The 10,416-nt window shown below is 43.3% G+C and overlaps 1 protein-coding gene across 3 annotated transcripts in view; it reads left to right on the forward strand.

Moving 5' to 3' along the window:
• Positions 1 to 10,416, forward strand: part of gria1a (glutamate receptor, ionotropic, AMPA 1a) — an 84,700-nt gene that overhangs the window by 20,357 nt on the left and 53,927 nt on the right. For all 3 annotated transcript variants that reach the window (XM_008301945.1, XM_008301946.1, XM_008301947.1), the window contains 2 exons: positions 2,929 to 3,113; positions 7,696 to 7,749. In XM_008301945.1, the coding sequence (XP_008300167.1) occupies positions 2,929 to 3,113; positions 7,696 to 7,749 (239 nt within the window). The remainder of the gene's footprint in view (positions 1 to 2,928; positions 3,114 to 7,695; positions 7,750 to 10,416) is intronic.

The raw sequence follows: 10,416 nt of genomic DNA on the forward strand, positions 1-10,416 counted from the left end.
TGGAGTGTGAGGGCTTACCGCAACCTTTATCTGCTCGTGTGTTTGACTTGCGTGAGAGAAATAAGCAGGATCAAGTCAGCTTTAAAAGACGAATGCCATTATGTCATTTTGCAAAATGCACTGTCAAGCAGTGACAGCGGCGATTTCACAGTGGTCTCTAGTCCTATTGATGCATGATGGCCGTAGCGGCCACACATGCCTCACAGATTTTTTGGTATCTTCTGTGATCCCTTCATTATCTACTCGCAAACTGTTGAGTTGCCTGTGTGTGTGTGTGTGTGTGTGTGTGTGTGTGTGTGTAGGGTCACCCCAGTGTGATTGTGTAGTGGGATGGAGCCAGTGGTCCTCTGTTGCCTGGATACTACACTGTAGTCACCCTTCCTACGGGGTTATTTTAAGCCTTTAAGAAAAATCATATTTCGTCGCAACGGATTTGTGTGGTATGTTTGTGTGTAAATATTTTATCAAAGCATCTTACTAGTAGCAGGTACCTCTTTGTGATATCGTCTATGAAGAGGTAATAATTTCTCACCTAATACATTTATATTTGATATGTGTTTATATTTCTTTCATTTTTTTTTTCTCCAATCCATTATCTAAAGTGGACAAGGACAAACAAATATATCAAATGTGTTATCTCTTCCCTGCCATCTCAGGAGCTTTAATGTTTCCCCCCCTTTTTTCCTATTAACATCTGTCTTGCTCTCTTACAGTGCTGCATCCCCTAATAAATGTGCCTCTCATTTTTATTTTCAAAAGCCAAGAATGGGAAAACAAATTTGATAGCCCATTAAACCTATCATAAACAATATTCAGGAAATGGTTTCCCAAAGTGTTATTTTCTCTACTCTCGCTTGCCTGGTGCCCAGGTCTCCGTGTACAGCCTCTGGCCAAAAGGGTGCTTATGACAGCCAGATTCCATTATGATATTATTCTCTTCCAGGATGCCTTTGGAGGACCATTTTTACCTTGGCTGGTCCTACGAGCCTCCCTGTCAGGCTGGCTCTGATTTATAGGGGCACATCAGGAACGTTTAAAAATGCGAGAGGGTGTTCGGATGCAAACACGGTAAAACGAAAAAGAAAAAAAAAAAGCGAGCAGAGGCGGAATAAAGAGGAGATGGAAGATATGAAGAGATAAGCAATGTAATAGTTCAGCCACACTGATAGCATTTAAGGATAGCTGACTCAAGGTTTGTCTGAAATGCATTACAGTACAGAACATTCTCAACACTAACCATTAATGAGATTCAATCACTAATTTTAGCGCGTCTTGCCTGCTGCCCAGCTGTACTCTCTGAGTGCTGGAACATAATGTACATAATGTAGAACCAGACTGACAGTTAAATAAATAAAAAAAACAAAGATATTAGGAAAGAAATAAGATGTTTAAACAGGAATCACTAACTGCTTCCTGTTATGTTGCTGTCCGTGGTGCTGAAACTTCCACCAGGACTCCATTCAGTGACGGCTGACCCACTGATCTTATTCACAGCCATGATGAACTATCTCCTTTGTTCCCATGCCTATCATCAGTTTCACAGCTACTTTTAAATCTGTCACCACCAAGAGTTACGACCACTCACTGGTGAGCAAAAGAAAGAGACCCCCTCAACGGTGCCATCTATCCCAGTCCAACTTTCCGCTCATATTTTTTTTACCAACTCCTGTTTATCATTTCCGTTCACATTTTTCAGGTTGTCTTATTTATTCATATGTACTGTATTGTGGTCACATATGGAGGTGAAACGCCATCCATCTTTTGATTTCTTAACGACCTGGTGTCAAATAAGCAGCGTGAATTGCCTGGAGAGCAGCTGGTGTGCATTCTAATAAGGCGCAGGCAATCATCCTTCAGACGCTGTGGCTGCATTTCTCATTCGTCTTTTGACAGGGTCTGTGTTGTTGTTGTGGTGGATAAAAACCGGTTGTGTGTTTGCTTATAAAATGCTTGTATGAACACGAGCAAACAAGCATGGAGGATATGTAAAGCGCGCGGCGTGTGGACCGGCGGTCGGCTTTAACAGTGTTTGCCAGCTTAATGAAAGAAACGCAAACACAGCTACATCATGTATTAGCTTACATTTCTAAGTTTTGTAATTGCCATAATTCATTTGGGTAATGGCTGCCAGTATGCTGTGGGTGAAATTACTTTATTTACTCTGTGGAACAACTGCGGCTGCCAGCTTGAGAGGAATCTGATTGGTCTACTGCCAGCAGCAAAGGAGTACAACAGTGAGTCAGACTGTAAATCAGAGCTCAAGATCAATGTGTTCCCTAATCGCCTTTTATTTCCTGACTTAGCATGAGCCCTCAGCTCATTGGCTGCTCTACCTTTTCCTCTATGATGCTCAAGGGGTCTCAGCAGCGTATCGGCGACAGTGTAATTGAGTAGCGCCACCTGTAATTGGTGCTTGGAGGACGCGGAGCTGGTTGCGAGTGTGTGCCGTCTGTGATGATGCACGGGCTGATCATTTATTAGTATGAAAGTGGTGATTATTTAGCCCGGCTGTGTACAAGCTGGAGGAGCACACCTGTACGTGTCAGTGTTCTTAATGGACTGTCCCACTCGTTACACTTTATCACCGGAGCTACGGGGGAGATCCTGATGGATAAGCTTATCGGGAGCAGTTTGGCTTTCTGCGCTGCTTCTGTTTGATTCACAAGTTGTTTTAATTCATCTCTGCGCTTGTAATATAACTACACAGTAGCATGAGATTAACCTGCACATATTTTACGTCTCATGCTGCTTTAATAAGATGTAGACGCTCTTGGATTGCTCTCAGCAGATGAGTACCAACTGCTCATTCATCATCTTTGCAGAACTTTTGTTGTAAACACCCACGCAGTTACCTCTCGCGTTTCCTTCGCCCAAGATTGAGTCAGTTCCTGCGAAAACAACCCAATGCACGTGTCTTTTCTTCTCCAGGCCTGTCGGTGCTGCAGAAGGTTCTGGACACGGCGGCGGAGAGGAACTGGCTGGTGACCTCGGTCAACGTGGAGACCATGACGGAGGCCTCCTTCTTGAAAGTGTTCCAGGATTTGGACAAGAGGAAGGAGGGCCAAATTATCATCGACTGTGAGACTGAGAGGCTCACTGGGATACTGAAAAAGGTAAAAATGTTCCCTGTTTTTGTGAGCAAATACATTATGCAATTATGCTGCAATGTGAAAAGTAATTTCAGCACAACCCCGTGAACCCCAAAGTCCACCGATGGGTTTGAAAGATCTTTTTTCTTTTTGTTGTTTGTTAAATTGACAAAATTGCACAAGTAATCAGAGACAGAAGCTATAAAAAAAAAAGAAAAAAAAGAGGATGAATCATCCCATTTTCAACTTTCCAAAGGTCTTTGAGCTAGTGTTGTGTGCCTTTTGGTTCTGTTTGGGAAAAATAACAAAATCCAAGCTTAAAAAATAGTGATAGCTTCGCAAAATTACTTCATCCTGCATATCATGTTAATTAAACCCCGCCCCCAAAAGAAAGGAGGCGTGTGCATGAACCAGATTCTGTTAAAAACAAAAAATTCTGTGCTTCTCGCCACAACAAGGGAACCAAGAGGGACTCAGCTGTGGCGAACAATCCCGTGGCAAAAATTTGGCAACTATTTGGCTGAAATTGGTTGAACTGCAGGCTGGGTTTATACAGAGTCGATATGACTCAGCTATGGAAGCAAATCAAAAGTAAAAGTAAGGGAAATCAATTTTTATTTTCTCTTATTTTGTATGATTTATGGTGTTATATGCACAAAATGCATTTTTGATTTATTTGTACTTGTAGTTATGGTTGTGCAGGACTTTATATTGTTGTGGAAAAAAACTGTGACAGGAGCAAAAAACGCCCAGAAACTACTTGATTCAGAGAGTTAGACAAATGTAATGACTTAATCCAATTAAATAAACACAATCTTATGTACAAGTATGACTTTATGCACGATTAGTGAATATTCCTTCTTAAACACACATCAAGCTGATAATTCAGTGAGCAATTAGCCTGCACGTTTTAATTTAGGCGACTTCTTGGGGAAAAATTGCCTCTATCTGGGAAAAAAACACACGAGGCTGGACGCATTTTAATCAGATGAACAAAGGAGAGAGGCAGAATAAGAAAGGAGGGGGCGATAAACGGGAAGTGGGGATTGGTTGTCGGTCCGACGTGGTGTTTAGTCTCCCGCAGCATCAAGGACAGGAAAGATAAATAACACGGCGTTGGCATTTGGAGCCGGCAGTTTCTCTTGTGATAGGATCATCACTTACTCACCTCTGTACCGCTGAAAGGGAAAGCCATCACAACTGAGTGTTCGCCAACCCCCTTCCGCCAAACACAGATCGTCCAATCAAAGCTTAGCAACCGTAACTAGGCGCGACGGGCCTGAACTCTGGATTTCTCCATATGACGAAGTGGTGGCTGTCTTGTAGGATTTTGAAATCAAAGCGAAGAACACATTTAATAGATTGACAGCTCACATTTGCCGATTTGTGTAGCTAAAGTGCAAAACAAAAAGACACTAATAAGTATGTGGTTGATGTGATGACGCGATGCTTCCTTTATACTAGAATTAGCTCCACACTCCACCACAGAGCAACAGCGTTTCTTTCATTTCCATGTCATCTACATAAATCATCAACTCGGACATGCTGTCTTTTAGCATGATATCATGACTGGAGCAATTAAGTTCACTTATGAGACACCTTTTACAGGCCTCTCATTTTAAAACGAGCCAGCTGGAAACATTAAAATGTCAGCCACAGATGGCTTTTTCAACCGGCTCATGTTGCTAATGTTAATTAGCTCGCTCGATACAGTTGATAAAATCTGCAGTTGTCTTTCAGCCGGCCAAATCAACCAAATGAGCCAGGCCAAATGAGCTGCCTTTTGTTCTGACATGGAGAACCTGTAATTTCAAAAGTTCCCCCCAAAAAAAGAAATTCAAGTGGCACATTCACAAGAGAAAAATCCACAATTTGTTTTGCTTGTTGATGTCACGTCGGTGATTTATTGTTTTTGTTTTTTTCCAGTCAGGTTGTAATTTTTATTTATTTTTATACTGTTTGAGTACATAGTTTATAGGGGAAAAAATGCACGCACACACACATTCCCTGTACGTGCACTCTATCGCTGCTCCGTGTGACTGTTATTGATGGCTCGGTGTCTACAGTTAAGGTTATTGCATCAGTTCTCACCACTTTCCAGGAGCTGAGCCTGAGAAGTTCTCCACTCAGACGGCCACCATCAATCACCGACATCTGCTCCCTGCCTACACACTGCCCTGCCTGTGCACCCAAACAATAGCAAGCGCGCGCACGTATACGCACATACACACACACAGACGCACACACACAACACACCTCGGCCTGTTTTCTGCCCTTTAAACTCGCCGCTGTGTTCATCTCATACAGTACACAGATTGTCTTGCGATAATGTCACTGACAGCATCCTGAGGGTGACTTCTCATATGAGCTCGCGCGTTGGCGTGGCCTCCTCGGAGATCATTTAACGTGATACAGAAGCCACCGCAAAAATGTTTCAGCACGTTTTTTTAAAAAAAAATTCCCGACAGCGAGACAAAAAAAAAAATGACCCGTTCTCTTGGGGCTGAACTCTGAGTGACTCTTCAAATCTGCATGTATAATTAAAAAGCCACTCGCAGCCGAAAACTTTTCCATTTGACAATCCGCCGCTGTGGCGCTAATGTGTGTGATTTCCGCTGTTGTATAGGATATTGGCATCGACGTTGCTGTGTGTGTGTGTGTGTGTGTGCCTCTTCCCTTCCTTCCTCCGACTTTTCCTTGCCCGAGGCTTGGCTGCGGGACTCGCCTTGTGCTGGGGTCACCATTAATAACAAATGCCACCTTCTGTCACGACCTACAGCATCATTAGACACACACACACACACACACACACACACACACACACACACACACTTTTAACACTCAACCAAATGAGTACACTCCACCAAGTGCACACCGGGGAAAATGCTCCGAGAGAAGAAGAGGGCTGAAAAATGTGAAGAGTTCATCCTCAGCGCCTCAACGAGCTTCTTATCCACTGTGTTAAGGCCATTAATTGGATGCCGCATGGCTTGAAATTAATGCTGCCCAGTTGGCCTTATTTTATGTGACCGTTGCGATGACACACATGCACGCAGCTAACATTTGTTTGTGCTTGTACACTACAGCAAGCTCTTTATTTAGGCATGGCCAAGCTAGGCGATTGCCACCAGCTAAGCTTCCCCCCCCCTTACATTTAAATGTCAGCTACATTTGTGTCCAGTGTGGCTATTTCATTTATAAATAAAACCAGCTCTGGCACGACGGCGCACACCTCTCTGACCGCCACGACCCCCTCGGTGCTCGGCTGACCCGCGACGCCTGCGGTTACGGAGCGACGGCAGCAGCAGACGGATGAAGGGAAGGCGTGGGAGAGGGGCTACGTGCACAGTTCAGCCAGTGACAGGCGGCATTGTTTGATGATGTTGTTAGACCTTGATGGAGTTCCAGGGAAAGCAGAGTATTGTAAATTATTTAAATGTTGGATCAAATCAGAGCTCACAAGGGAGCAATAATGAAAACAGAGAAAAGAGCAGGCAGGAGGAGGAGAGTGGCACGTTTAGTGTGGTTATATTTACTAACTGATGATAGTTGCCGCTCTGTTGAAGGGTTAAGATTGTATTTATTTATTCTTTAAAGACTCCCCCTCTGGTGAAAATCTGGTTTTTGCTTATTAGCATGTCAATATGATGTTTTTTTCAATATGCTAGAAGACACATCATGAGTGAAATAAGCAGGAAACGCCACCGCTGAGCATTTTCACCTTCAAACTACAGACAACAGACTTAAAAACACAGATTCAGGCTTCTGGGGTTTCGTATGTCACAAATCCAAGGAACCAATCCTGTTAACTTGCAGGGCTTTCCAGTTCATTATTCCTTTTCAGAATCAGTTCCCGAACATGTATGGCTGCTTTGCTCCAATGTTGGTTCGACACTGTTTGAGGTTGTAGGTGAGCTGGTGTGCTCGAGCTGCAGTGAGGAGTGTGGAGGGGTTAGTGCAGAAAGAAAGGCAGGGACTTTTCAAATGTGCACATTCTAAAGGAAGCTACTGTGAGGAGTCACATCTAAGCCGTGTTAAGGAAAAATATGATTATTTTTATGGTATAAACCTTTAAATATGTAACTTCGATGCACAGAAATGACTTTAAATCAACACCCACAGAGAAACGATTTTATTTACATTTCTATTACGTTTGATTCTTAATTCATCTCTTTCTATTTAATTGGTTAATATACAATACTAACCTCTTCCTCTTTGAATGTTTTAGAGCATGACTTGCCTTGTTTGTTTCACATACGATTAGCATTAGCGGTGTGTTTGTGCATAGCGGATCAACCTTTTTTTTATTGGATGAGGCTAAAGGCACCAAGGTTGTGAGAAACAGTCATGTCACAGCACTGAAGGAGAGGAGAGAAGAAGGAAGGACATTTTCAGCTGCCGATGGTGTGAAATGTTCGGTCCCTCTGCTCTGATTTTCCCTGTAAACCTACTTTCTGTCCGTCCTGCACGAGGTCAAGTACAGTACACTGACTGTCCTGTCTCCGGTGCTCTGCTGAGACGCTGTCAAAACCCTCCTCTCGCTGTCTCACACATAAACCCACCGTCTGCAAGCATTTTGTTTTCTCTCTCTCCTCTTGTCTTGCAGATTGTCGAACAAGGAAAGAATGCAAAGAGCTACCACTACATTCTGGCCAACCTGGTAAGAGGCGATCATTAGAGTGCATTCAGATTTCTTTCATAATACCCCCTCATGCTTTCATACCTTAACTGCAATTAAATGCAGCTTTTAATAGGATTCAGAACTTCCCATACTTTATTGCCAGTTTAATAGACTTGTGTGTGCCTAATAATTTAGCCGGAAACTATTTGGTTTTACATCTTCTCATTTCATTTTCCGCTTCAGCTAGATCATATATTCTCTCAGTGTCATAGCCGCAGAAATAACAGCAGCGCACTAAAGCACAAGAGGGAAATCTGTGACAGTCGGCGACAGGAATCTGTGCAGACTCGCGGTGACAGAAAAAGGTCAGGCAGCCAATGTATGCAAGCTTATATCCATTAGCTCTCCTTGTCTGCTGCCATTTTCTCACTGCAGAATGCTGTGTAGTCCGCTAAATGCAACTCAGAGTGAAGAGAAAAGTGACACCAACAGGAGCTGTGGTAATAACAACATTAATATGCAGCTACTGGCTCGAACAATTTCTCACTGCTGGGGTTTTAGATTGGCTCAATCTCTCTTGTCTGGCCAGTTTGCCAGATTTAATTTTAAATGATAAGGCTCAGACGGTAATAACAGCTGATACGCAAAGTGGCCACAGTCATTTATAATGGGCCCATTAAAAGGTTTGTGCCGAAAAGGACTTTTTTTTTTTTTTTTCTACGTCCTTGTGCCTTTTTTAAAATCGCGGTAATTCACTTACTTGTGTGTGCATCTGCTCCTGCGCGTGGGACCGTTTGAAGTATTTAAATGTGGCTGCCGTGTCTGTCAGCAATACCCCCCATCATGTCCACTGTTAGCAAAGGCTAGTTTCTATAGTAACCTCTCCAGCTCGCTGCACAGCATTAGCTCGTTCACGGAGCAGAAATAAGACACAACTCTGTCTATTCGGCTGAGAAATGCGGACACCTGGCAACACACGGCAGTACATTAGGGAGACGGTGGTGGTGGTGGTAGGAGGAGGCAGACTGAGCGCCGCCCGTCCTCTTGGCTCCCCTGAACTCGCTGACCTTCTAAAAAAAAAAAGAAATAATGAGCATGAAGCAATTTTAGAGAACTTTACAGCGAAGCCCTCCTTATTGGTCCCTCATTTGTTTTGACTGTATGGATATGAGGATCAAAGAAAGTAAACAAACTCCAGACAGACATGTGGCAAAGAGAAGAGCCCGAGCTTCAAATGGCATGAAACAAATAACATCAGAGCGAAGAAGAAAGAAAATCGGGATAGAACTCGGGGAGATAGATGCCTGGTGAGCGGGAGACGATGCGGAGAGAGGCACCTTCTCTTCTCATCAGTCAGAACTTTGCTTTTAAACCTTCGACAAAATCACAGACAAATCTTCTCCCCTGCTCTGTCTCTACTCCCACCCATTCCCAATTGTCTGCCTCTTCTTCTCCCCACGCTGACAGGCGGCCCGCTGAGAGACTGAAGCTGCCTCTCCCACTCTCTCTCTCTGCCTTTCTCCCTCTCTGCAAAAAAAAAAAAAAAAACAGCCTTCCCCTCATAATAGTCAGGTGGAAAATACAAGTAGGAGATACCATTACAGTAAATCGCTTCTTTCTCCATTCCGCCGTGCCCCAGGCATGCCTTGCATTGTTCACAGTAGCCTATAAGGTTTTGATCCAGCCATTGTTAACAGTAGCCTATGAGGACTCAGTCAATCACAGATTAGCTCCGGACTGCTCCCGCCATGAAATGAGGTTTTCTATTTTCTTTCTCACTATTCTTGTCCCTCAGGAAAGACGGCGATGAAGTCTGTTCAATGGGATAACCTGTCTAAGTGAAAAGACAGGTTTTTTGTGGGGGTTTTCTTGCTTTCATTATGAGATTAACCCTTTCGCTTTTGACGGTGGAGGTAGAAACAGTAGCTACAATTAAGTAAAATTACCTTCCGATGTCTGCTGTCGCTCGTTTTCAACCGGTTCAGCTTTGTTACCTCTGGAAACACCTGCATATTTGCAATCCCTTCAGTTTTCATGTTTTATTAGAATCATTTTAGGGGTAAATCCACTCATAAGAAACTAAAGTAAACATTATTTAGCGCAGCAGAAATCTTCTTTTTTTTTTATTCCCTTCAATGGCTATTTGAGGAGGTGGAACACTGGACACTTTAATCCTGAATGCTCCAATAGAAAGCAAATGGACTTCACTTAATTGTTTTTCTCCAAAAGAGAAGTCCAGTTTCCCTCTACTGAAGCACTCAGGATTACCATGACCTGGATGACTGACAATCTACACAGACATACTGGATACGTTGAACTGTTTAAGCCGCTCAAAATCCCTCAAATGAACCAGCAGGGTTCCTACGCAGAAGGGAAAATTATGGACTTCAATTTTTTGTATTTTATAGATTTGGATAAGTACAGAAGCACAAATGGGAGAATAGAAAACATTTGTGTTTCCACTCTATTGCCCCCATTCTGTTTTCTAAAATATAAAATTAATTGATCATAGCGACAGAGTGTTTTTCACGGTGTTTGGAGCAGCCGGCGCAGCTAAAATGTTTACCACTGTGTGAGAGAGCTCAGGCAGAGCGAGCTTTATGTCACCGACAGCGAGTGTAACACGCAACCGAAAGCACATTCATATGCAGGGATGCTTCTACACCTGTACGACAGCCAGAAAAACAACTCTACCCCAAGTGCCTC

The sequence above is a fragment of the Stegastes partitus genome, unplaced genomic scaffold, assembly GCF_000690725.1.
Source record: "Stegastes partitus isolate 25-593 unplaced genomic scaffold, Stegastes_partitus-1.0.2 Scaffold1736, whole genome shotgun sequence".
Lineage (NCBI taxonomy): Eukaryota > Metazoa > Chordata > Actinopteri > Pomacentridae > Stegastes > Stegastes partitus.